This window comes from Seriola aureovittata, chromosome 2, assembly GCF_021018895.1.
Source record: "Seriola aureovittata isolate HTS-2021-v1 ecotype China chromosome 2, ASM2101889v1, whole genome shotgun sequence".
Lineage (NCBI taxonomy): Eukaryota > Metazoa > Chordata > Actinopteri > Carangiformes > Carangidae > Seriola > Seriola aureovittata.
The window spans coordinates 19737343-19765019 of NC_079365.1; the positions used below are offsets into that span (position 1 = coordinate 19737343).

General features: G+C 39.0%; 3 protein-coding genes across 3 annotated transcripts in view; all 3 read right to left on the reverse strand.

The window, feature by feature from the left end:
• Positions 1 to 21664, reverse strand: part of iars1 (isoleucyl-tRNA synthetase 1) — a 59818-nt gene extending 38154 nt beyond the window's left edge. Inside the window, exons 1-11 of the mRNA XM_056396402.1 lie at positions 21603 to 21664; positions 20360 to 20483; positions 19232 to 19388; positions 18995 to 19114; positions 18675 to 18757; positions 18231 to 18348; positions 17916 to 18063; positions 13433 to 13520; positions 11793 to 11853; positions 11457 to 11552; positions 9380 to 9502 (exon numbers count right to left, since the gene is read on the reverse strand). Of these exons, the coding sequence (XP_056252377.1) occupies positions 9380 to 9502; positions 11457 to 11552; positions 11793 to 11853; positions 13433 to 13520; positions 17916 to 18063; positions 18231 to 18348; positions 18675 to 18757; positions 18995 to 19114; positions 19232 to 19388; positions 20360 to 20478 (1113 nt within the window). The 5' untranslated portion in view covers positions 20479 to 20483; positions 21603 to 21664. The remainder of the gene's footprint in view (positions 1 to 9379; positions 9503 to 11456; positions 11553 to 11792; positions 11854 to 13432; positions 13521 to 17915; positions 18064 to 18230; positions 18349 to 18674; positions 18758 to 18994; positions 19115 to 19231; positions 19389 to 20359; positions 20484 to 21602) is intronic.
• On the reverse strand, positions 6450 to 9373 carry LOC130181937 (vimentin-like). Its single transcript, XM_056396411.1, has one exon. The coding sequence runs from the start codon at positions 8387 to 8389 to the stop codon at positions 7253 to 7255; it is 1137 nt and encodes a 378-aa protein (XP_056252386.1). The 5' UTR covers positions 8390 to 9373; the 3' UTR covers positions 6450 to 7252.
• A 1289-nt stretch (positions 21665 to 22953) lies between the features above and the next one.
• Positions 22954 to 26126, reverse strand: rpl29 (ribosomal protein L29). Its single transcript, XM_056385917.1, has 4 exons — positions 26052 to 26126; positions 25543 to 25595; positions 24896 to 24960; positions 22954 to 23135 (listed from the first exon to the last, which is right to left on the reverse strand). The coding sequence occupies exons 2-4, from the start codon at positions 25577 to 25579 to the stop codon at positions 23043 to 23045; spliced, it is 195 nt and encodes a 64-aa protein (XP_056241892.1). The 5' UTR covers positions 25580 to 25595; positions 26052 to 26126; the 3' UTR covers positions 22954 to 23042.
• Between the last annotated feature and the right edge of the window lie 1551 nt (positions 26127 to 27677).

The following is a 27677-nucleotide window of genomic DNA, read 5'->3' on the forward strand; positions in this document are numbered from 1 at the left end:
GAATGAATAGGGGAGTAACAACTAGAAGTCAAACGAAACGTGACACGCAAGAAAAAATGAATACACCGGAGATGGACGACGCTCAGCGCTTTAACGACAACTCGGCTGAGAACATGTGCGCGGTGCTTAAGGAAATACGCGACTTTAGGGCTGAAAATAAAGCGGATCTACATAGCCTCAAAGAAGAACTCAAGGAAGATATGAAAAAAGAACTCAAAGATCTCAAGCAGGAAATTTATCAAAAACTTTCTGCCAACTCCGCTCGGATCCAGGCCCATGAAACGAGGCTGAATGAAGCAGAAACACGGATCAACGATACCGAGTCGGCTAACACGGCTGTGAAGGAGGCCCTCACTAAGTCCTTGGAAAGACAGAAAGCCATTGATTATGCCACGGAGGTCATTCAGAGGCGCAAAGCATACACGGGGATAAAGAGACTTTTGAAAGAGAAAGGAATCCGTTTCCAGACTCCACTGGACAAGATGCGCATACACTGGGACTCGGGAATACGCACTTACGAAAGTGCACAAGGCGCAGCGCGGGAACTGAGGAAGAGAGGTTACTCGGTGGAGATACCAGGCTGCGGCGCCTCGGACCCGAACCGGGAGATGGAGCAGCTTCTTCGGGCCCCGACGTGGCAGCGAGTCGGAGAGAGAAACACCGAAGACACTGCGCGCCGTGCGAAGGATAAATTACAAGAGTTTGAGCCTCCAACTAATCTTCATTCTTTATTTTGTCACGTCTGATGTTGGAGACTTCATTTGGAATACAAAATAAATGCTATCGGATGACGTTGGACTACTAGGATGTGTGAAATGACAGGTTTCACCTCTAGTGAGGGGCCCTCCTGGAGGAGGATCTCCCCTCTGCCTACCAACGGGGACCCAGGGTGGCGAAGAATCACCCTAACTTGGGAGTTAACTGTTTTTTCTTTGTTTCTTTCAGTTAGCACACGTTGTCCAGATGTTCACGTCAGTGCAGTTCTAAATTGTCTGGAGGTTAATGAATGTAACACGGGATTGGATCACTTTAATGCCATATAACAATATAAAACTGGTGTCACTTAATGTAAATGGGATGAATAATCCAGTTAAGAGGAGCAAGGTCCTGGCTAAACTGAAAAAAGAAAGGGCTCAAGTACTATTTCTACAAGAAACCCACCTGCCTCAACAAGAACATGAAAAACTAAAACGCTTTGGTTTTAGGAACACATTTTATAGTTCCTACAAGCCTAGCCAGAAGAGGGGAGTGGCTATCCTTATCACAAATGCAGTCAAATTTGAATGTCTTAAAGAAGTAAGGGACAAAGAAGGGAGATTTGTATTAATCAAAGGAAAACTAGAAAACAGAATGGTGACACTGATCAATGTTTACGCCCCCCCAGAGAGTACCAAAAGTTTTTTCAAAACCCTATTTGACACTATTGCTATAGAAACTGAAGGCATCTTGATATGTGGAGGGGATTATAATGTGGTCATGAACCATAACTTGGATACAACAAGCTCTAAAGGAAGCAAGAAGCATCTAACCAAGTTTATTAATACAGCAGTGCAGGAAATGGGACTAATTGATGTGTGGAGAGAACTCCACCCACTAGAAAGGGATTATACACACTATTCAGTACCACATTCTGTCTACTCCAGAATTGACTACTTTTTAATTAATACAATTGAAAGCCACAGGGTCACAGAGTGTAAAATCGGGGTGGCGGATATATCAGATCACAGTGGGATCAGCTTGACAATACACTTGAATAAAAGAAAAGTAAATACTGCTTGGAGGCTAAATGTGGGCATCCTGAATAACAAGGCAAATGTGGAACAGATAAGAGAAGAAATAAAAAGGTATATAGAAGAGAACGATAATGGAGAGGTAAACCCTGCAATACTGTGGGACGGTATGAAGGCAGTTATTCGTGGAAAACTAATCGCCTTGACAACATCACAAAAGAAGGCTCGGTTAGCTATATATAAACACAAAGTAGAAAAACTACAAGAATTGGAGAAGAAACATAAAAATACAGAAAATCAGTCTGTACTACAACAAATAAAGAAGGCAAGGGAAGAAATAAATGAGATACTCAGGACAGATATAGAAAAGAGGGCAAGGTTTGTAAAGCAGACCTACTATGAATCAGGCCCAAAAGCAACAAGACTTTTAGCTAGACGCCTACGGAAACAGCAGGCCATTAACACAATTCATAAAATAAGGAACCCTCAAACCAACCAATTAACACATGAACCAGAGGAAATAGAAAGAATATTTGAAGAATATTACAAGAAACTTTATTCTAAACCACTATCAGCCGATGAAAAAACAATTAGAAGTTTTCTTGACTCACTTGACTTGCCATCTATTGGTGAGACACAGAATGACACTATTATGTCGCAACTTACAGTTAAGGAGCTGGAAGCTGCAATTAGTAGGTTAAAAGCTAGTAAATCACCAGGCAGCGATGGGTTTCCATCGGAATGGTATAAGGCCTTTCGGAAGGAGCTAACACCCTTGCTTCTGTCCTGCTTTAACTGGACTCTTAAAGAGGGCAGGGCCCCCCCATCGTGGAAAGAAGCAATTATTACCGTTCTACCTAAAGAAGGCAAAGATAAAGAAGAATGCAAAAACTATAGGCCGATTTCACTTTTAAATGTAGACTACAAACTATTTACATCAATTATTTGCAAAAGATTTGAGACCCTCATACCGGACTTGATTGATGAAGACCAAACCGGGTTTATTAAAGGACGCCAAACACATGATAATATTAGAAGAACCCTCCATATCTTAGACAACGCCCAAAAAAGTGGTGCAAGTACAGTTCTGGTTAGTTTGAATGCCGAAAAGGCATTTGATAGTGTTAGTTGGTCATTCTTGTATGAGGTTCTAAAGAGATTTGGCTTCAATGAAAATGTAATCCGATATATTAAAACTATTTATCAAGAGCCCACAGCTAGGATCAGAGTAAACGGAAGCCTGTCAAATACGATTCAGTTGGAGAGGGGGACAAGACAAGGTTGCTGTCTGTCACCTACCCTCTTCGTTTTATATGTTGAGCCTTTAGCGCAGGCAATAAGGCAGAGTGAGGAACTGCAGGGTGTCAGTGTAGGGGGGACAGAACACATCATTGGCCTTTTTGCAGATGATGTCATTATTTTCCTTGAACAGCCGGACAGATGTTTCCCACACCTAATGTCTCTACTGGAAACGTATGAATACTACTCAGGATATAAACTGAATATATCAAAAACACAAATTCTCTCGTTGAATTATTCTCCATCCCGGCAAATAAGAGATGCATATAATTTGAAATGGAATTCTAAAACAATGAAGTATCTTGGTGTAACTTTGACTAAAACACTTACCGACATGTTGGAAAACAACTATAGTGAAACTGAAAAAAACATACAAAGGGACATTGAAAGGTGGTCTACCCTTCCGTTGGACTTCAGTGCTAGAATACAAACGGTCAAAATGAATATTCTACCGAAATTGTTATATTTATTTCAAGCACTGCCAATTAATATCCCCCAAAACAAATTTATAGCCTGGGACAAAATGATCTCTAGATTCATTTGGAATAAAAAAAACCAAGAATAAAATTCACGACCCTCCAACTACCTAAAAGTAAGGGTGGAATGGCCTTGCCTAACCTCAAAGAATATTTTTATGCTGCTCAACTCAGGCCTCTGGCCTGTTGGTGTAGACCTGATTATGAGTCTAAATGGCAGGAAATGGAAAGGGAAACACAGGGTTATCAGACCCAGATATTGGTGGGGGATAAGCATCTGATGGGTGCATTGAGACATGCTATGAACCCAATAGTCGCATTCACACTAGAAATATGGAGGGTTGTAATAAGAAAATACAAACTCAAGAGGAATATATGCACACTGAGGTGGTTCACATACGATCCAAAATTCATACCAGGGACGCACGATCCAGTATTCAAAGAATGGACACAAAAAGGAATGACAGCAATGTGTACGGTTTCAGAAGGTGGGGAATTTCTAAGCTTCCAAGAGCTAAAGACAAAGTACGGCCTCGAAAACAAAGACTTCTATAGATACATGCAGTTAAGAGATTATTTCACAAAAGAGATAAGGCCAGTTGCAACTATAAACAAGGTGATTGGAGTCATTATGGATTCATACAAACAGAAGGGGTCTCGGCCCATCTCTGCTTTTTATCGAGCTATGGGAGAGAGCAGAGGGGACTCAACCCTCTATATAAAAGCAAAATGGGAAGCAGAACTAAAGATCCAAATACAAGAGGATGAATGGTACCACATGTGCGAGACACAATGTACATCTACAAATTCATTAATATGGAGGGAGTTCTGCTGGAAAAATCTAACTCGATATTTTATAACACCAAAAATAAAATCTAGGCAACTCGCCACACAACAAAACTGCTGGAGACCGTGCGGGAATGTGGAGGCAGACCATGCACACATCTTCTGGAACTGTACAAAAATGAAGATATACTGGCAAAATGTAAATTTAGTAGTAAAAAATGTTCTGGGATATGAAATCCCAAATACTTGCCCAGTGATGTATCTTGGGAATATTGGAAAGGTTGTAACGAGAGAAGATCTGTACTTGACTAAAGTGTTACTCGCAGCAAGTAAAAAAGCAGTCACAAGAAACTGGCTCAATGTAAATGCCCCGAAACAGGAACAGTGGTTGGAAATTGTCCAGGAAATCTATGTTATGGAAAAATTGACATATCTTTTAAGGATCAAAGAGAATGTATTTGAAAAGAACTGGGAAAAATGGAATACTTACATGAGACGTGACACCAACTGAACAAATGCTGAATGGAACAGTGGACTGAATAGAGGATCATCTCCAGACAGTTTGTTAATGTTACTATTATTGTTATTCTAATCTGTAACTTGTTTGCTGTATTGTTTTGTCTATTTACATGTGAAAACTTAATAAAAATTTAAGTTATAAAAAAAAAAAAAAAAAAAAAAAGTGTGTTTCACCTCTGACCACATCCGGTCTCACTAATGGGTAAGATATGGTGTAGTCCAAAGTGTGCCATGCTGCACCTGTAACTACACCCGCATGTGATGTCACAGAGTACTGACGGAGCCTGTGGTAGACCTGAGTATCACTGCAGCAAGGGTGAGATGCTAAACCACTGGAGGTCAGCAAACACAGGATTTTCAGATGATGTTAAGTTGCCCTTGAAACACATTTAAAGTTTGTTTTTTATTTTAACCATGAAAAAACGCGTGAAAAGTGGACGAGACACAAAAAAATGGAGTGGAAACCACATTAAAAAAATAATTTATGTGTTCCAACTTTTGTTTTCATTAAGCATTCTGATTGATCTGCCACATACTCCCAGTGCTCTTTTGCATCTCACCATATTAATTTTGTGTTTTTTGTTCTTTCTTAGGTGCAAAGAGAAACCAAAACATGGTAAACATTCCTGTGTTCCCTCCAGATATGTCACAAAATTTTCTTCCTTGGTGAAGATGCCTCTGCATCCTTGAACACACCATGGCTAAATACTCCACTGAAGAGAATTCAAGGTAAATTTGCAGCCGAGGTCAAGCTCTACTCTGTGATAAATATCACAAAACAAGTAGGGAGAAATTGTGTGTTTTGTCATCCTGCTCTTGTTTACGGCAAACAATCAAATATGCGATCAACCCCGTGACTTATCATGGGCTATTTCATCTCCCTCTAACCGAGCTCACAGTGCAATTCACAGGTGGCTCATAAATATGACTTTTCAGCAAGGTGCTTGGCACACTGTTGGTCATGACCTCTTTGTAGAGAGAGGTTTTAAACTTTCTCAGTCAGGAGTAAATTTTGTTATGCCCTGACCCAAGCTCATTAAAACATGAGAGTACACTTGTGATGTGGACACTCACTGGGACTTCACCTGCAGCTCACTGAGAGAACAGACCTTTTTACCACCGGGCCACTTGGGGGTTACTCTATATGCCACTAAATTACTCACACACATTTGTGACTCTTTTAGAAACTCTTTGCCATGAAACATAATTAATTAGCAGAGTTATCATTTCCAAAACAGTAATTTAACTCGTGTTTAATATTTTGAACTACCGCTGCTTAAGTATCAAACCCAGCCTGCATGCTGTGGAAAATAATCAACATATAGCAACCTATCATTTTAATTCTTAGTGACAATTTCGGTATCTTCAACTTAACAACTTCAACTACAAGATAAAGCAAAAAGCAAATTTACTAAAAAATAAAAAATAAAAAATAAAATTTACTTTTACTGGGCCTGATTCATAAAGAAATGTTTTTATGCCCATTTCCTGTACTCCAGTTTAAAATAAGGGTGGAGGAAGGTTAAGAGACAAATAGAGAGCACGGGGAAAAATAAAGTTTGAAAGAAAGAGAGTAAGAAAGAAACATCAAGGAAGAGGACAACAAGTCACACAGGAGAAAAGAAAAATCATCACTGCATTATTTTGTATGCACTCACTTCAATCTTTATTAAGTTACAGTTGGTCAACATTAGTGTAAATTGTCAATAGTTGTGTCTTGTCAAAACATTTAGGGGAAATCTGGGTGGACTGTGAAGACCAGTCATAACACTTAGGCTATTTGTTCTGCTTTGTTTGGGCAGAGATGTGACACATCAAGGCAGAACAAAAGTATTTTAATGTGAAGGTGGTGGGATCCGAAACATGGATCAAGAGAAGCAGTGATGGCAAAAAGTGAGCAGCTGCAGCGAAGGGAAGCGACAGAGGTATAACAGCGGGGTCGACTTGACAGGAAAAGGAGGGGTGGTTGTTAAATTTAGCAGGAGTACTGTAGGAGCAGGAGTAAGGAAAAGGGTAGGAACAAGGAGAGATGCCGAAAAAACAGAAACGGGAGGGGAACTGGAGTTAGGGAAATGAAAAAATGAAGGAAGGTTGATTTTGAAAAGTAGGAAGAACTGGGAAGCAAGCAAATATGTGAGGATAACGGGGATCAGGGTGTGGCAAAGTAAATGATAGGGATGGGAGGGATGGGTATCAATTTCTGATACAAAGACAAATGTGCCCGTAACACCAGAATATCAAAACTGTCAAGTACAGAAAGCTGGTAGCAAAGTATCATTTTGCTATCCGCACTGAAACTCATGTGTCATATTGGCACTGGTGTTGAAAAATAGGCAATAGGGAAGAATATAGAGTCTTTTTAACTAGAATGAAATAATCTCTCCACTCCACAATGCTCTGCTGCTGCTGCTTTGGACCTCCTGCTCCTCTCGCCCTGGATATTTAGACATCTTTGGCAATTCCAAGCCTCTGCTCCTCTCCTTCCAGCAGCTTCCTGTAGGTGGCGATCTCTGCATCCAGCTTGAGCTTAATGTGCAGCAGTTCCTGGTAGTCTTGGAGATACTTGGTCATCTCCAGTTTGGTTTCGCAGAGCTGGGCCTCCAACTGAGCGATGACACCCTCCAGGCCCCCCACCTTATCAAAGTGGGACATCTCCATATCCTCCAGCTGCTGCTCCAGGGCAGCGTTGCGAGCTCTCAGCCCATCAATCTGGTTCTGCAGGTCTGTCACCTGGTTGTGGAAGGTCGTGATCTCATCTTTCATGGTCTTCATCTGTTCTTCGTGTTTGCCAGCATGCTCCTTGAGGGTGTCAAACTTGGTCTTATACCACTTCTCAGCTTCCTGGACGTTGCGGGCAGCGACGGCCTCTATCTCTGCACGCATGTTGCGCAGGTAGGCAGCCAGGTCAGGACGATCGCCATCCATTTCGGCAGTAATCTTTGCATCCTCAATCTGCTTCATGATGTCAGCTACCTCTTCATCATGCAGCTTCTTGAGAAACTCTATCTCGGCCACCAGTTGTTCAATGTGCCTCTCCAGCTCAGCCTTCTGCAGTGTCGCGTTGTCAACGTCCTGGCGAAACTCTCTCAGGATCATTTCTGCTTCTTCTTTGAGTGCCAGCTCTTCCTCCAGCTTTAGTCGCCACACGTCAATCTCTTCTTCAATGTAGCCTCTTTCAATATCAGCTGCTCCCTTCTCATTGGTCAGGGTCTCAATCAGCTCCCGCACCTCTTTGAACTTGAGCTCATATTCTTCTCCGATGCCTGTGGGCCCTCCCTTGTAGCGGCTCTGCAGGGAAGCCAGCTCAGCTTGAAGAGCAGCATTTCGCTGCTCTAGTGCCTGGACCTTCTCAATGTATCCTGCAAACTTGACATTGAGTTCCTGCATTTCCTCTTTCTCATTGGCATGTTGCTGATGTATCTCTGTGCCCAACTCGATGGCGGTGCCGCGATAACCTGAGCGTCCACGGCTGTCGTATGAGGATCCGCGGCACCGGGATGGCGACGGGCTCTGAACCCTCACTCTGCTGCCAGACCCGCTAACTTGCAGGCTCTTCTGGGTGTAAGATGCAGCTCTCATGTTGTGTAAATACTGTTTTGTTTTTCAGTTTACAGAAGAACAGCTGCTCGCTCTGATTCTCTTTGCATGGACCACGCCGCGACTGACGCTCCCTCTGATCACCTCGGAGTTTTTATTCGGCGATAAAGAATGTCTCAGAGAGTCTTGAAACTCACGCTTAGTTTTGACATGATTCAAAAGTGGATTATGACAGACTTTCAGAGAACTGTGGCTGCATACTCTTTATTAGCTAACGCTGTAATGTTAGTGGCCAGGCGGGTCGAGTCCACTCCCTGGCCTTTGCGCCAGGATGTGAAATAGTGATCAGATTATGCATGGCAGCTATTTTTCACTCACTATCCACTTAGGATGGTTATGAAGTTGGGTGTGACAGGGAGGAATATTGCATCCAGTGCACTTGTTATTATTATTACAATATGTACTTATTATTGAGGCCGCTTTTTATGTATAGCTGTAGAATACCTGAGTCTCTCCACAATTATTTCACTGTACAGCTGTTCTTGACAGATTGTGCGAATGACAAATAGAACTTGAACTTGGTAAACAGTGACAATGTGCTTTGGCAGCAGGTTTTCCTTTACGTCAACTTTGTGACAGATTCCCTCAGCTGCCTCCATATCACCATGTCATGCAGCTAAAGAATAATTTTAAATAACGTTTGGAAAAGCAAGATAAATATTTAATATTTTCATTTCAGTTACTACATATCATAATTTTAAAAAGCATTAAACCTATAACCGAGAAGAAAAGGCACATTACTGTGCAGAATGAAAGAGGAAAAATCATTTCAAAAAGATGGACTTTCCAGATATTAACAGAGGAAATGGAGAGGAATAGGAAAGTGGGTATCCAGAATGCAGAAAATGAAATGCTGAATTAAACCAGCTATCAATATTCGTGAGGGATTTATCCCGTGTATCGTATCCGGGGTAGAATGCCTGAAATGTCTGCAAACCTAATCTACATGTAAATGTCTTTTGTGTCACTCACTTTGACATACTGTCCCGCAAAGTCAGTGACCTCTGAAGTGAAGCAGCCTGAGGCGTCCACAGGGCAGATAGGAGCCTGGTCCCTCTGGATGATGTTGTATTCAGTGCACACCCTGTAATCATCCTTCAGAGAAAATAATACACAGTTTAGAGACAGTTTTGATAAATGCATAAAGACTTCCTAATATACTTCACTGCAAACTCCATCATTACAAAACATGTACTGTAACATAATATTGCACCTTGAGAATGTATTTCTTATTTTGCTTTTTTTAAACATTACATTATCTTGATATTAATAGTGACCCGGTTCATTTCAAGATCATTCCATTTGTTTGTTTCTCCAAACTGACGACATATAGAAAACATAAATAATTATCTAAGACCATTGGCAGCCACTAGATTAAAGATATGTTATGACTTCATATTGAATTCCTTGTTGAGCCAGACACTTTTTGCAGTGTTGAAACAAGCATCACTGGTATGTGACAGCTACGCATGAAAGATCTGAGTACTGTCCAGCTGTAAATGTATTTTGTATTCAAACACGCTGTCAAGGTCCAAGATGGATGGCTCACAGGGTCATTTCACATCTAGTCATAACAACATAAAATTTGAAAAATGTAGTTCGGCAGTGCGTTTCTTCTCGCCATACGTCTTCAGGGGACATGCAAACGCATTTGTGTTTCAGATTTCCACCAATTAATCAATGAGAATGTGATCACTAAATAACAGAATCTGAAGCTAAATAAATATCAAACATTTAAATGCAAATGTAAATGTAAGAGAGATGAGAGAGTGCAGAAGAGAAAGCTGAGTGTGTATCCACAGCTGGCTACAGCCACAGGGGCATCCATCTGCCCTTGACAAGGGCATCTAACCTATTAGCAGTGACCCAATACCTCTGACAGCACGACTGAATTGGCCTCTAGACTCTAGTAATACACCAATATGGTACTATTCAATACAAATATTTCATAAAATCGTAAAAAGACCTGTGGGCCCTCATCAGTCCTGATAAAATGTGTCTCGACCTTCAACTCAGCTTCAGAACCACCAAATCTTTTCATGACTAATGAAAAATATTGTTACTGTCATCGTCACTTTCATGAGCAAATCTTGTTTAGGGTTTAGTACTACGTCCGCCTGTTAAGTGATATATATATAATCCAACGTGTGTTAACAGGAGCTAACCTTGTAATGGCTAAAAGCACTCAAAATAATCCCACAGGAGAAAATAACAAGTAAATTGAGAAAACCTGTTAACCACTGCGACAACAACACTAGAAAACCAGCTGCAATTTCTGAAAACACAAGCAAATGCAGAAACGCTGCCAGAAAACAGAACATAATAGAACTGGTAACATAAAGGCAGTGCTTCCAGGGAGACAGAAAAGACTAAACACTCCTGGATGCCTTTTGTTTTTTTTTTACCCAGGATGGCAGGGAAGCCAACCATAAAGTTACACTAGACAAAGGTGACCTTGTTTTCCCCCAGAGTGAGCTCCATATGGGCAACTGCAGTAAGCTTAGAAAAACAAGCTTACTAGAGGCTAGCTTTCACAAGTATTAGGTATAGTTCTGAACTTCTCATTCCAAATCACACAGGGAAGATGTGTACATTGTAATAAAAGGAAGACAGGGGCCACCATTGTTCGTATCACCGTATCAGTATATTATCTAGATACTCTGGATTGTGTTTTGGTTGGTACTCTGATAAACTGTCAATTTATATCCAGGATTCATTAGTATCTGACTGGTCTGGACATTTATCAGCAACGACAACAACAACAAATATTTGTAAAGGACTTGTTAGTATGTACTGATTAACTGCTTCTGTTAACTTTTTTTCCTGCCATGATAGCATGCCTGTAATTCTGTAATTTTGGTTAAGTACAGTCATTGTGCTGATTAATTCTAAGGATTAATCCACTGATCAAAAAAATAGTACCAGTAGTAACAGACACAAAGTCACATTATGTAACAAAGTTTTTCTGTGGTTGAAACAAACCCCAAGGAAAAATAAAAATAAATAAATAAATAAAAAAATCAGGAAAGTGTTTAAAGACAAAACTTACAGCTCCAAAATACGGTGCCTGGTGGACCACTCCTGTGCCCTCCTCCTCCTTGACGTAGTTATCCATCACCACCTGGAATGCTCCTTTCTCCCCACACTGAAGGGAAACGAGGATGAGGAGAATAAGATGAAGGGGAGTGAGTGGTGAAGAAGCAAAAGAGGTACAGCCACAGATAGTAAGAGAAAGATTGAGAGACAGATTTAGAAAATGTAAGCAGAGATGTCAGTTTGTGGTCAGAGATGGTGGAATTAAAGTGAGACATAGGTCTGTCTTCATTCTGTGACAAACACACAGAAATGTAAAACTGGAAGGAACAAGAACACAGACTCTACAAACCTCGGCAAAGTACTCGAAGAGAGGCTTGTATTTTTTCCCTTTCAACATCTTGCCAGGAAATCTAAAAAATACATAAAACACATTTAAAATCCTTCTTTCAATAACCATATTTTTTCTCTGACAAACCAACAGAAAACCTGCCTCAAACAACATACAGGGACATACATTTTATTTAGAATCACAACTCTCTTAAAACAATGTTGGCGTTGAACATCAGTGAAATATCAAATATTATTAGGCAGTAAAGAACAATGATCCTTTTTGTGCACAAGAACATACAGACATTACTACAACATTATTAGACTACCATTATTTTGGAATGAATGATTATCAGTTTGATAACCAGTCTGATAACAATGTGTTGTTCTTGAGATTAATCGTGATTAATTAATCTTAAACTTGGTAAAAACCTGGGGAAGATGAAAACTCTCCTAAAATCACCATTTAAGTATCTGCTGGCAACTGAGTCAGTCATGATATACTGTTTTTAGAATTATCATTCAAAATAGACATTTCCCTGTGTATGGGAACACTGTGTCCTTGTGGAAGAAGAGGTTCCTGCCAGGGTTCAACATTTTTCAATATTTTATAGCTGGTTAATCTGTCTAATATATGGGACGAGTGGGTATAAATCATGCCTGGAAATATGCTCCATCAGGTTTCAGTACACTCTGTATTCTTTATGCACTCAGGTGTTTTCTTCATCTCATTTTTTTCCCCTACTCCATTCTGCACTTTCCCTTTGCTCCAGAATCATCCAGTGAACTGGGAAATTGGGAATTGGATTTGCTTTCCGCTGCAAACCCTCAGCTGGTAAAATACACCTCTGCTAACTTTTTCATTTGTCTCTCAACTCTGGAAGACAAGTTATAGCTCAGGAGAATACAAGTTAGAACACAAGTCTGGCGCTCACTGAAAGACAGCAGCTAGGTCTGACTTTTATTAACTTATCAAGTTTACAGGTTTCAGTGTTCCAGCTACAGAATCACTTGTCACTTGTTATTAACATCCATTTCCACAACCATCTTCAGTTTGCTGAAAGGTTCATCATTGTCACTTGTATGAACTACATTTATTGCTAACTAAACTGATGTAAACACCAAACAGAAAAACACAGTAGCTTTGAGGCAACTACATTAATTTAACACTGCTACAAGGGTTTTGTCATAATTAGCTTCAATGCCAATTAGCAGTATTTGCCAACTATAGCTGTGCAGTGTATACTATAACAGGAATATTGTTTTCCAAAAGCAGCATGAGACAGTTAACAGAGCTCAGGCTGTCACCAAATAACCTGTGCTCAAATTGTAGCTTTATCAGTAATAATTAATATATAAATAGTAATAACAAAAAAATTAAATCAACAAAAGTATTGACAAAAAGCATTCTCAAACTAACACTAACCAACAGGGCTATTAAAAGTGCTCGACAGATCCTGCACTGCCATGCAACCTGAAAATGAACAACCTTTTAGATGAAGCACCCCACTGTGTTCTACAGTATTCTCACGTCGCTATTTGTGGTCTAACCAGCAACTCAGCAAAGCACTGTTGTATTTTGGCTGCCCTTATGCTTAAGTATCTAAATTTAATGTATTAGTCATTTTTTCAGTTTTTTTTAGGTAGCTCTTGCGTACTCACTTGTCCAGCAGAGTGTATTCGCTCTCTGACTTAAACAGTGCTCCCAACCTGGCCTCCATCATAATGTAGGTCTTTTCTGTGGTGTTATCTGAGAGACGAACAGAAAAAAAAAAACATGTGAATGCATTTGCTGAGTAATAAAGCAAAGATTTTCACACCATTTTGCAAAGCCTCTAAACAGTATGCAGTAAATCTAGTAAGTAAGATGTATTTATACAGCAGCTTTCAAAACAAATGTTATTAAGTGCTTCAGAAACCAAAGGCATCAAACAGCACAAAGCATCACATAGATATAAAAACACACCCCCCCCCCAAGAAAATGTGTTCAAAACAAAAACAGACAAAATAATGCAAAATGGAAAGAAAAAAAAAAGTTAAGAAAAGCAATGGAATATAAGTGGGTTTTGAGTTTTCTCCCTTCATTTTGAGTCGGGGCCCTGGAAACATCCAAAAGGCGCCGATTCGCTGACCAGAGAGATTGTGGACAACTCAGAGATGTACTCCAGGCCTTCACAATGTACAGCCTGATAGACCATAACTAAGACTGTATATCTGATCTTAATTCCACTGGTAGCCAATGGAGAGAGGCCAGCACTGTGCTTCCTGCTGTTTTTCACAGTAATAAAACGAGCTGCAGCATTTAGATCCATCTGCAGACGAGCTACAGCTCCTTGACTAAGGCAAAAGTATAAAGAATTAGAGTGAGACCAAAGCATGATTGAATTTTTTAGCACATTCAAAAAACAGACAGAAGTATTTGTTAAATGCAAAAAGCACAAGCCTCTTAAATTGCTTGGGAAAATTTAGACTAGAACCAAAAGTTATGCCTAAATTTTTACTGTGTTTGATATTTGAGATCAAAAGGTCCCAGGGTTTTGGTGCAGGCCAGGGTCTCTATGATGAGGATCTGTTTTATCCTCATACAGATGGAGGAAATTTTGGGACATCCAGTCTCTCGTGGCTTTCCTGCAGTTGTCTTGAGGAAGCAACTACTCCATTAAAATAAAAAATCCCCGCAACTGCTTGTATTTGTCCTCCTTTTTCTTTTCGGTGCAGCTCTCAAACCTCACAGTGCATGAAATGAAGTGGGAATGAAGATACTGATCAATATGATGTGAAATGATTTTTTGCGCTCTGGTCATTTTTTAAAGTCTGCAATCTAAATCACCCCTGCAGAGTGATTTAATGTTTATTGAACCGAATATGATGTATGGTAAACAGCAACTCATCAAACATGGTTCAAATCCACATACCTAACAGCCATGCCACATGCAAGTCTGCTAAACCTGAATGTCAAGTCTTGCTTCATAATAATCCAGCCAGCCATAAAGTCAAGGTCAGCTAAGTAGCCCATCATGTAGCTACAACCATTCGACTGAAACTGAGCTAAATTAATCCGATGCTGTTGAAAAGTTCATGTGGGATAACTGACATTTTGGGAAGCTAAACCCTCCTGGAAAAAATGAACAAATGGGGATTTTAGGAAAAAAAAGGGAGGAGAGGTTGAAACCAGAAGGCACAACAGTTGTGAAGAGGGCAAAAATCAAATGGCCTGAGCCGGTGAGACACAAAAAGAGAGAGAGAGAAGGGGGCAGCATCAATAAAAGATGTTTCTTCCCCTCCGTGGTGTGACAAATGACTGCACAGCTCAGACCTGTCGCTACTGACGGCACCAAACTCAAACAGAGACAAAGGCAGTGAGGGGAAGAGAGAGAGACACACACAAAAGACACAGAGAGGGAAAACGAGGACAAAAACAGGTGGATGTGGAAACAAAGAGAGCGATAAGAAAATGAGAGGAAAAATTGGGATGAAGATGGAGCGAGAGGGGACGGGAGATAAAAGACTGAGATGATACCCAAAAAAAAAAAAAAAAATGTATTGGTATTCCAAGGCGGTCTCCCATGCAGCACAGAGCAAGAGGTGCAATGACAATGACAGACTGTGTTTCAACAGTGCCCCCTGCAGGATCAAAGAGGCCATGACAGGCTTGTAGGAATCTAGGTCATCCTTTTAAAAACCCAGCAGTTTCTCTCACAGGGAACCAAAAACTACAACAGGAGGGTAACAAAAAAACAGTAGCCACCTCTCTGGAGTATTCTTTTTTTTATATTTGAACAAGGACAACACTTATTTTAAGTGACCTGATTTGAGGTTCATCCACATTTCTCAGGTCTGAACAACACACACATTTATATGTCACACACACTAAAACCTGCAGTTCCAGTTACGACAATACACCTTTTCAGCTGAACTCATATTTAAATGTCACAATAAGAAAAACACAGGTTCAAATAAGAAAATTAATGATGGATAAATCCCATTAGCTGTGTCAGGGTCAGGGTCCTGGTATTGTGCATACTGGTTCCCTGTTACACTGTCATGGCTTACTGGGACACTTGAATAGAACAGAGCCATTGTTAATGTTATTACTAACACCTGTGCTTTTCCTACTATGACAACTCAAAATTTCTGTTGTGGAAAAGGCCTAAAAGATATGCTAATAAAGATACTTTCAAAATCTGGCTGTTTTCTACAGTTGGCTTGAAACTATGTTGATAGATAAGTGTAACGTGAGCAAAGAGGTTGGACGTATTATGCTGGAATTGAGGAGTATTTTTATGCATCAAATATTTTTGTTCAGTCTGTAAAAGGCAGAAAGAATGAAAAAAATCCTCATCTTCAGTTTTCAGATCCAAAATTGATGTTTACTTATTAACAGGCTAAAATCCAACTTAGTGCTGTGGTAAATTATTAGACAATCTGTCAATTAATTGAGAAAATAAGACACTGACTAATTGATAATGAAAAGAGTCATTACAGCCCTACAAAATTGTCATCCATTAATTTTCTATCAATTAAGTAAAATCAAGTACATAATCCAAAATTACCATAAAGTCATAAACACCTCTCTAAAACAGTTTCAACACAAACTGAACTTCACGACCTTCATGAGGTAGGATTTATGCAGGGCTGATGTATTATACTGACTGATTTCAGGTGTACCAAATAAACTGGCAAGTGAGCGTATAGCAATGTGGTGTTGAAGCACAAATACTTGATTAAAGACACCGTTTCAATATTATTAAAGTTAGAGGAAACTTACTCATCTTAAATCTGCTTCAGTTTTTGACTATGCTTTGAGATTTTATTTAGTGAAGCCGGTTCCAGGTTGGACCTCAGATGGTGTCCTTACAAAGAAATCCATTTCAGATGGTGCCCTTATTAATTTACCTCTAAAAATTGAGAAAGCACTTCTTAGTGCAGCTTGTATAAAGAAAGCATTAGCATAGTGGGTACACTTTATTTAACAGTGTTGTTTAGATATGACAGGTCCATTTTACGTGGGTGAGTCTAGATTCACATGGAGGACAGATAACATTTTTCCTGAGCCCATGTTAACATCAGTCATGCCTTAGCATCAGGTTAGTGTTTGTGAATGTGGAGCATCTGGTTGGTTTCAGATAAAAAACAAGTTCCACTGACAGAGAGTCCCTTATCATACGACAAAAAACAGTGTTATTTTATCAGCCAACACACAGCCAAAAGCCAGAAAGTCCACCAACACATTATGGTACAGAAATCCTTTCCTCTGGGTACAATTTTCCAAGGCAGCACTCCTCCACTGCTAATTTGTTCCTGTTTGTTCTTTCTGAATAAAAACAACCATCAGCAGATACTGAGGTCCAAAACACTAAACCCACAAGGGAAACAAGATTTTTAGTCAAAAAACTCTGGCCTTAGGCAACAGTATTTAAGCAACATCATTCAACAAAACTACCAACCCCAGTAATTCAAGTAATCCTCAACACAAACATGTTAGTCAGCAGGATGTGTGAGCAGTTATTTCCTCTTTTTTCCCGCAAGAATCACTTTAAGAAAGTACAGATGGTAGTAACCAAACATTGGCTTTTTCTTTTCAGCACATCAGTGGTTGTTTATATCGGCATGGGTGACTAAACCCGGATTTTTCAACAACCTAAGCTGTGTCCTAGTTTCATACTACGCACCAGTTCTAAGCAGGTTTCGAGTGGAAAAGTGACAAAATAAATATACTTAAGAGTGTCAATATGCATATTTAATAAAACAGCTCTATTTTTGAGGACACTGTTGATGGACATTTGTCTCATAAACTGCAATGTACAAAGGAAGCGGAGGAGCTATTCACATCTGGAAAAAAATTAAAGTAACTGTGGATAGTGGTGAGATAGCTCCAGGAAAACATCAGAAAACAACAAATTACTAAATGTTGGAAAAACAATTTGCTGTCTCTTGCTGTATCAGAACATCACAGTTTGATGGAGGTCCAACAGGGCAAGTATTATATAAGGTCCTGTTAGGATAAAACCATTCTGATTTCTTGTGTACTAAGCACAAAAACAGTATACTATAAAGATTAGTGCTGTTTGTAGTACATGCTGTATACAATTAGTGTGTAGTATGACACTGAGACACAGCATTCATGTCAAGTTTTGTCTCTCACCTTTGACTTTGACATATATGAGCTCCGGGTTGACGCAGAGGGCCAGGTTGCTCGGCAGTGTCCAGGGTGTTGTCGTCCAGGCAATCAAAGCAACATCTTGATTCTCAACCAGCGGGAAGCAGACGATCACAGATGGATCCTGAACGTCCTGCAGACAAAAATGAAACACAGATTTGGTCAGTTCAGTTTTTTTTTTTTCCCCCAAACTCTCTGCTCTCTCTGATCCTATCACCATCTCAGGGGATAAATAATATTGAATACTTGTTATAATTATTAGACAAGCAGAGCTGTGACGTGGTTATAATTTCTACCAACCTTGTAGTTCTGGTGGGACTCAAAGTTGGAGAGAGGGGTGTTGCAGGCAGTGGAGAAAGGCATGACTTTGACACCTCGGTACACCAGACCCTTGTCATACAATTGTTTGAACACCCACCTGTATGAGTGAAAAGAAAACAGTAAAAAAACAAACAAAGTAAAAACAAAGTAATGGTACATAAGAGGACAGATCCAGACATGGATTTAGTCTAATTTTTATTGTATTTGTTACTTTTATGCTGCTTTATACAGTATATTTACTATACTCAGATTGTGGCTCGTCATTGTTATCAAGTGTTTAATGCCTGAAAACAAACCAGATTCCCTTCAGGTAGCTAATTGTTAAAGTTAAAGAAATGACAAAGTTGAGTAGATACTCAATTCAGTAGAATACAAATTATCTATCTTGTAAATATAAAATGGCACATTTTCTGACATCCATACCAGACAGTCTCCATGAACCATGGGTAGAGAGTCTTGTAGTCATTCTTGAAGTCAATCCACCTTCCCATTCGCCTCACTGAAATCTGGGAACAAAAAGAAGCAAAAACATAATAAGTCAAAAGAATATAATGGTCATATGCCAAGATTCTGCAGGGCAACTCATACACTATTATGTTTAGGTCCGTCTTTATTAAGGCTAAGGAATGCGAAATTAAAAAGATATTCTCCTCCCATACAAAAAAACCCCCCACATTTGTTCTACATAAGTATGGTTACAAAGGTTTCTCAAATGAGCAAATTATTCTTCCTTGTATGCTCACCTCCCACTCGTTGGAGTATCTCATGACAATATTTCTGCACTGCTTGTTGTACTCAGCAATGCCCATCTTGGCCACATCTTCAGGCCCTTTGATCCCCAATGTTTTATCAATCTCATACTCCTATAAAAACACACAGGGCATGAGACACATAATTAAATCAAACATAAATCTGTAAAACTGCATGGATGTTTCAGTAAAAAAAGATTTTAACAATATCCAGCAGAGAGAAAATCTTACCACAGGCAGACCGTGGCAGTCCCAGCCAAAGCGCCGGTCCACATGGAAGCCGCTCTGGTGGGCAAAGCGAGTAACAATGTCCTTGATGGTGCCGGCCAGGATGTGACCATAGTGGGGTAGACCTGTGGCAAAAGGAGGGCCATCGTAGAAGGTGTACCTGGTTGGAAAACAGGCAGTAAAATATTTTTTATGGAAAAACAGAAACAACAGTTTTGAGGTTACAAATGCAATATGTGCTGATATGAAGCCAACAGATAAGAGTGTTTGCCATATGATGCTCAAGCTATTCTCCTTTTATGGACACTGTCATAAGTGCTGAATCGATTTAATTATAATATCAGGGAGATTTTTAGGTGGTACCAAGCAAATATCCTGTTGAATCTCTAGTAGTATTGGTCAAGGTCTGTATGTGACCAAAGTTCCTCTATGCACTTTTGCTCTGTTTGCTATTTGTCATCATGATATTTACTCTTTTGTTGGATAGAGAGGAAAAAAAAACATCTAAAATTACTTCGGTGATTACAATGTAAATAAGACAGAAGCAGATATTTAATTTTTTATGTATTTTCCACCAATAACGAAACCCCAATGACTTTGTTAGAGATTATTTTTCCATCCGTCTTTTTTCATTTAGTCTGGTTAAATCACTTTATAAACATAAATGGAATTTTCTTATTACTTAACATTTAATGTTTGTGCTGACTGACTTTAAAGACAAAATTGCTTATTCATTTGTTGATTGCAATGGTCCATTGTTTCTTTCTGCATGATTGCATATGCTGGACAAGTACTGATACTGACTATGATTAAATTCTGTAAGTACGCAATGGAATCTAAGGACAGGTTAGACAGGAAATGCAATGTTTTTATTTGGAAGCACGACAGCAGAAATGACATTCAAAAAAAAAAAAAAAAAAAATCCATAACCACCGCCAGGATAAAAAAATTCAACAAGATGAACATGTCGTCGTTCTAAACCACTTCTAAAGTATGTACAGTACTTTCTCATGGAAAAGTATGACAATGCATCTTCATGACAAATATGAAAAGTAATGTATATTGTAACAGCCACTACATTTTAATATAAGCTGCTTATTTGTAATTAAAAACCAAAAGAATTGAATTTACTTGGGCCTGTTCTTGGACTGTTTGAGGCATTCCTGGAAGCAGTCCTTGTCTTTCCACAACTGCAGGATCTTCTCCTCCTCAGAGGGAAAGTTGATGGACTCGGGGACTGGCTCCACCATGGTGTCTGTCAAAGCAAAGAAAGCAAAAGTAACTAAAATAGACTTGTGAAGCAGGAAGACATGGACTGTTCGTGTCATGAAGATCACACAATGAGTCTTTTGATTTAAAAGGTTATGATGTCAATAATGCATGAGCCATTCAAATACGGATCATTAGCCTTTTTATTTGCAAACAACTGAACTAGGACTAATTAAATTTTCCTTTCAGTACACATTCACTGTTCCACAATGCTAGATGCAGGGTATCTGTAGGTCTTTAAAGTCTTAAAAGCACTGAATTACAACACTGTCACTACTGCTAGCTACAGTACTAGGAAGTTCATCACCATGGGCAAGTGTTGATTTTAACAAAACTTTGAATCAGTTATCATTTTAAATTGGTTAATCCAAACATCCACTTTATGCTGCTTATATGGGTCCAGGTAACATTAAATAAATTGAGTTTATCATTAGTAACTGTTGTTATATAGTCCTGGGAAGTACTGAAAATATGTGATGTAATAAGTCTTCAATAGTAGTTATTTTTGGTATTAACATTCAGGTTTTAAATTGCATTCTGTGTGGTATTAAAAAGTTTTAAAAGTCTTAAATGTAAACTGGTGAACCCTGCAGAAACCTGTTCATACTATTTATGTCAGGCTGGGAAATTAATCATACATTATATGCGGTGGGCAGTAACTATTTGTCTTTTTTTGTGAATGTCTCTCACCCTCCACAGATCCTTTTAGGATCTTATTAATAGCTGACCTGTCAAAACCCGTCTGTGCTCCGTAGTTTGTCAGAACAACATCTGACAAACATTTGATGAAATGTCAAGCCTTATGTAATATATAGCTTCAACGTCAAAGTTGCAAATACAGAAACTTTGCCCAGACTAGTTAGTCGAGTCCAACAACCACTTTTCCACAGCAGTAAGTTCACAGGGATGACGCCTCCTTGTTGTTAGCTAGCAAGCTAAAGCTAGCCGATCAATGCCTCAGATAGTTAGCTTGTAGCTAAACAGGCTGCAAAGTTTGTTAAGGGGCGGTGTTTAAACGTTCACATATGCGAGCAGAGGTACAGTGAAGTGTGGCTGTAATCGACGCTTTATGTTGCGATTATTCAGTATGAATGGAGATACTCACATGTTGTCTGCCGCCGCCGGCTGCCGAGAGAGACAAGAAATGATGCAAGCTGGAGTCAGAGCACGAGCGGAAATGACGACTAAACGCAAACTGATTTGTTGCATAAAAATAAAATGCTAATCAATGAATTGATAAAACAAAATTCAAATATATGTATCCAGTGGGGTTCCGCAGTCTGAGATAACAGCATATGTAAATAAATGTAATTACATAATAAATCAATACATAAAAAAATTGCGGCTTTAGTTTCTTGTTCTCCTGTAATTTTAAAAAGCTATGTTAGCATGGAAGTTTGTTGAAATGTTTTGTACACAACCTAAGTCCTCCTTGAATTGAAATGTGGACATATTTATTTTGTCAAAAACAAAATGACAGTAAAAAATCGGCCTTTTATTTGTCTCGATGTCTCTAGGATCTGTGCTTCAACACAATCCTGTCTCTGAGCTCTGTGGGCAGCTCCCTCTGCCTTGCGCCTTGGTTTCTGCTCTGACATACATCCTCATCTGTGACACCTTAGATACACAGGTGTGTGCCTTTCCAAATCAGGTCCAATTAACTGAATTTACCACGTGGGCTACAACCAAACGAAATGGGAGGCACCTGAGTTAAATTTCAAGTGTCATAGTTAACTGTCTGTTAATGTGATATTTCAGATATATCTGAAGATGTTTTCACTTTGTCATGACGGGGTATTGACTGAAGATTGATGAGCGATTTTTTTTTCTTCTTTTCAGGACTGCAACATAAAATGTGAAAAAAACTGAAGGGTCTGAATATTTTCTGAAGGTACAAAGCAATGGCTTTTAAAACAGTTTTCACATTCATATCTTCCTATTTTCCTAGCACAGCAAGATCCAATTGGAGTGTTCAGCTATGTAGGTAGGTAGAAAACCTCCTGGAGATGATGTGTAGGTTTATGAAACCGTAAGATGAAGAAACCGACACCCTGCTTGAGGAGCACTGAAGGCTAGTCGCCTACAGTACGTATATTAAAGAATGAAATTGGGTAGACCAGAGTTGGCTTTCTGCTTTAGATTTAACTGGCCATAAGTAACCTGCTGGATTACAAGGTTTTGGAAATCTGCAGGGGTCACAGCACATTTCTAATGAAAAAGAGCAAGTTGACTACACTGAATCAACTTTACTTAAGCCGATTAAATTTTTTATTCGTACCTTAAAAATGTCATCTTGAACTTGGCCTTCGTTCAGTTTTCTAAATTATTTGGATCTTGACACACGAGGAACACTGCAAAGTTGACATGAATAAACCCTAAGCACTCAATAAATGTAGTTATTCCCTATGTTTCAGAAGCAGGAGCAGTGACAACAGAAACAAAAGTACAATCTGATGTTTGTTTGTTAACAAAGCATAGCTTTATTGTGATGGTGGAAACACAGTCTATGGAACGCTGACAGACATGGAGGTGACCGGATAGCAGATTATTTCTGCTGAGCTGCCTTCTGTGCCGCCTTCTGACCCTTCTTGTTGTGCTTCTTGGCAAAGCGCATGTTCCTCAGGAACTTAGGGTCCACCTGCAACAAACAAAGAAAACAAAATGAATGAACAGGCCAACGGCAGGAGGGGCGAAATTAAATCTTTTTTTCTTTCAACAAAATAAAGCAAAAGACAAACAGGCTCAAGGTGGAGGAAAATGCAAACACTCGTCTACATCAGAGTAGTTACATATCTGGTGTTCTGGTTTGAAAAAATATGTAATAGTAACTGAACTTAACTACCCAGCCTACAAAAATGAATACGTGAGATTAACAACAAAGACAATGCAGAAATCCTAGTGAAAAAAACCGGGGGGACTACTGTTTATAATAAAGTAGGATTGTGACAGCAAAAAGTGATTTCATTAGGTGTGAAAGATGGCTGAAGCAAAAAAAACATGCCACAATATCAATGTCAGTCTTAAACCAAATGATCCTAAAACTGGTCTCAACAGTAACAACTTTGACCATAAAAACAGAATTATTTCCTAGGCACTCCAGTGATGGAAGATGTAATATTGTCTGCATGATAATGCAAAGTCAGTTTTCCTGTATATGAGAGCACTGTTGATTGAAATTAGATCAGTTTACGGCTAGGATATATTTTATAGAAAATCTTGAGGGGATGTGAGTTTTATAAAATGGTGCAGTGTCAGCTGAGAAAAACTGCATTTCACCAAGTTCTGACAACCAGCTAAAACTGCTGAACCTGTCTACCAATTTAACATTATAACAAACAGAGGAGGACCACATCCAACAATGCTTTCAGCATTTTTAAATTAAGGCTGCCCAAGTACCATGACATTTTCTAAACTTTGGAAAATCATAAATCATGCAACTCTGAAAATTAGTCTGAAAACTTAAAGCCAATTTTGATGTAAGCACATGGTAAGGACAGCTTTAGATCGAAACATTTGAAGAATTTAGAATGATTACCGACTACTAAAAACTACAAAGAAAAAAGGTAACTTGCATCACTTTCCAGGTAAGGCTTAAAATTTAGAGAGATTTCCTAACCCACAAACAGGTAATGTACATACATGGACCTCCCCATCACTAAGCACATTTACAAACATTTTTGTAACCAGGGTACTACTAAGTTACTGCAGTAATATATTTTTTATAAGTCTATGGTCAGGATCTATAAAATACAGTTTCAGTAAATAGGGAAGTAAACAGGGAGACCAGATTTCACTGGGAAGATATCTCCTGAAGGAAAATAATTTAATTCCAAGTCCAACTATACAGCATCGCTACAGCCACATAAGCCGGGTTCCTAAACTCAACAGTTAAATATGGGACACATTTGTGTTGTATGTGCAGGCTTTGTGCACTCGACAAAGCCTGTCCCATCACTTCGCATTTGTCCAAACCCTCCAAACAACACAAAAATAGAGCATGCAGCATCTTGAATCATTAATTTACAACAAGTGGGTCATGGAATAGAGAGAAGGCTGATCCCACATCCATGTCACATTTGAGTTATCTTAAGTATGGGTTCATTACTTCAAAATAGCATTTGTCAATTTCCAAGCTGTAGTTGACAAAGGGAAGTTGAGATTGGATCTCATGTCTGCCAAACTTCTTTGCTCAACATAATTGAAGTCATGTATAATAGATATGGTGTTACACAACAACTTTCTTGACATCAGTGCTCACATTTTGTCATCTACCATCCATCCCATGAGACCCAAATGCACCAAAATTACAGTCCTGCTGTATATAAACATCTTTTTTTAAGTGATCAAGTGTCTTGATTATCTAAACACCAAAGAATACACAGCTGTTACTATACATACCCCCTTCAGTGACTCATAACGCTGAGATGTGGGCTTCTTGATGCCATTCCTGTGGGCTTTACGAGCTGTGCCAACACAAGGGGAAACAATTAGAAACAGGTTCATCCATAAACTAGGACTCACCCATACGAAAAACACTAAAAAGAGGACAAGCATGTAAAAGTTAGAGCTGAAACATTACTGACAATCTTCCATTAGAGTGATGGTTTATGATTTAAAACATATACTCTTGCAATTCTGCCCTGACACTTTACCTTTCCTGCTTGAGTTTGTAGAATTTGTGACATGCTGCACCTTCAAATCAACCCCTTAAATATATTGTACTGCTGAAATTAATACTAACTGTTGTATCACTGTTAAATTTCTGATATACTGCTATGAAAACAGTTCACTGTTTATAACACATTAACTAGTACAACCTTTACTTCTGATTGACTGCTTTTAAATACACTATGTTTACTTCTCAGTCATATACTTTAATTTTTATACATCTCTTTTTTTTAATAAAACAGCAATGCAGAAAGACTGCAAGGTAAGAATTTAATTGCACAGTATAACATATTGCTCTGTTCTTAAATGTTCAAAGTGAAATAAGCTCCTAAAGTGAGGAAACTTCAAACGTAGCTTTCCTCTGCTGTCATACTTACACTGGTTGTGGGTTGTGTGGTTCTTAGACTTGGCCATTTCGACACTGGTTTATCTGAAGAGAGAGAATATACAGCAATTCACGTTAATCTGAATGCTACATCACTGTTATTTGCATGTTAGCACACATTAGCTTATTTTGAATTGCTAACCAGCAGATTATAGAGCTTTTTACAATATGAATAGAGCTACGTTTGCTATAAATTTAGTGAAACAGCAACCGTGAAGGGAAGATGTAAAAGGTGCATTTCAGACTGAAACTCAGACTATTTTTCTGAATGTGGAACTGACGCCCGGTCGCTAGCTGCTGCTTTGCTAAACGAAGCGTTAGCACTTCAAAAGGCGTCAGTTTTATCTTTTTAATAAGGATCAAATCTGAAACATACTGCAGTGGACACATAACCAATTAAGTGCTTTATCAAAATCAGTGACTGTTTCTGTGCGGACATGTAAAATACACGAAGATTGATAAAGATTTTAAGACTCCACCAAAGTGGGGGAAAAAAGATACCTGCCACACGAACAGACGACAACCGGAAGAGAAAGGAAATCAAACCCGGGGGAGAAGAAGAAGAAGAATCGCGTCAAGAAGATGAAGTCAGTGAGCTCTGTTTAATGACACTGCCTCCTATCGGTGAATTCCGAAACGACAGGTGAAAGTCCACAGCTGGCCACTGGATGTCACTCTCTGGTCATGTGACACCCACAAAATGAGAATGAAATGTGTGGCTGTATGAGTCACAATACACTCAGCTGCCAGTTTATTAGGAACACCTGGCTAACACTAATGCAGTCCTGCAATAAATCGTCTGTCATAGAAACTGGTGTTGATTCAACTGTATGATAATTTTGGAAGCTGCAGTTTGTGGTGCGTTATGTTGACATGTGTTTCGTTTTTTCTTGGGTTCTTCATTAGAAATGAAAGTGTGGCAATGTCAACTTCCTCTGTCTGCGAGTGTAGGGTTTGATCTTTCTCTTCTTCTTCACTAGATTAAGTTTATTTTCTCTTTTTGTTTTGTTTTCATTTCTTTTCAGGTGGAACTAAATATACCCAAATACTGACGTACAGTTTTGAGGCACCTAAGCATTCTTAAATTGCAAAACTAAAGACATGACAGAGAACATTGTACAGAAAAAGGAAAAAACAAAACAAAAAAGTATCCTACCGGACAATTATAAAAAGTTTTGTTATAAAGCAAGGGGGTGTAGGTTATCTGGTAGTGTTATGTGGTAGTGTTGATTTGGTGTTGTGTGTATGTGTGGTGTGATGTGTGTTCTGGAGTGAACTACATAACTGCATATAAAGTACTTGAAACTATCTCCACCTCAAACAGCTGCAAAAGAAAAATGCTCATTACAAACAATGTAATGTAACAATATATCAATCATATGAGCCCTTTTTCTGCAGAACTAGTTATTTTACTTTCGAAACTTTAAGAACATTTTGCTGGAAATACTTCTGTAATTTAACAGTTTTACAATACAGTTTATTTTTCTCTTGTTTATGAGGCTCCACAAGTAGACATTGTTTCACAGGCCAAAAAAGGCTGAGAATCATTGTTACAGATGATCAGAAAGAACCTAAAAGGTAATTATTTATTCCATTATAACCACATGCACACAATATGGCCCTATAGGAATACTGGCAATTATTTTTCTAAATCCCTTTGCCTCTCTTTCCTTCTGCCTCCTTGTGTCTGACAGTGACAGAACCATGACCTATTTGACCAGTTTATTATCAGCATCCACTTCTAATTATTCCTTATGGAATAAGCTTTGTGGTTATTCGTACAGTTCACCTAAAAGGGTTTCACATGTTGTTCTACTACATAAATCACTTCCTGTTACTAACTCCGGAGCTGTGCGCTGTTAGCCTGTTAACTTCTATTGGCTGCGTGTGGATCAGAAATCATACAGCATGTGTTGATTTGTGAAGATTTTCTTTTTGAAAAAAAGAAAAAAGATGAGGCCCCGATTGCGACAGAGCTCGAATTTTTCATGAACCTGCATTGCAAAACCTCCACAGGAAACCTCTTTATGGGTCCACTGTTTGCACTTAAATCTAGTTCAGCCACTAAAACCATGTCATCACTACCAAAGTATCTCTCTGAGCCAATCAAGACGGATACTTGACATG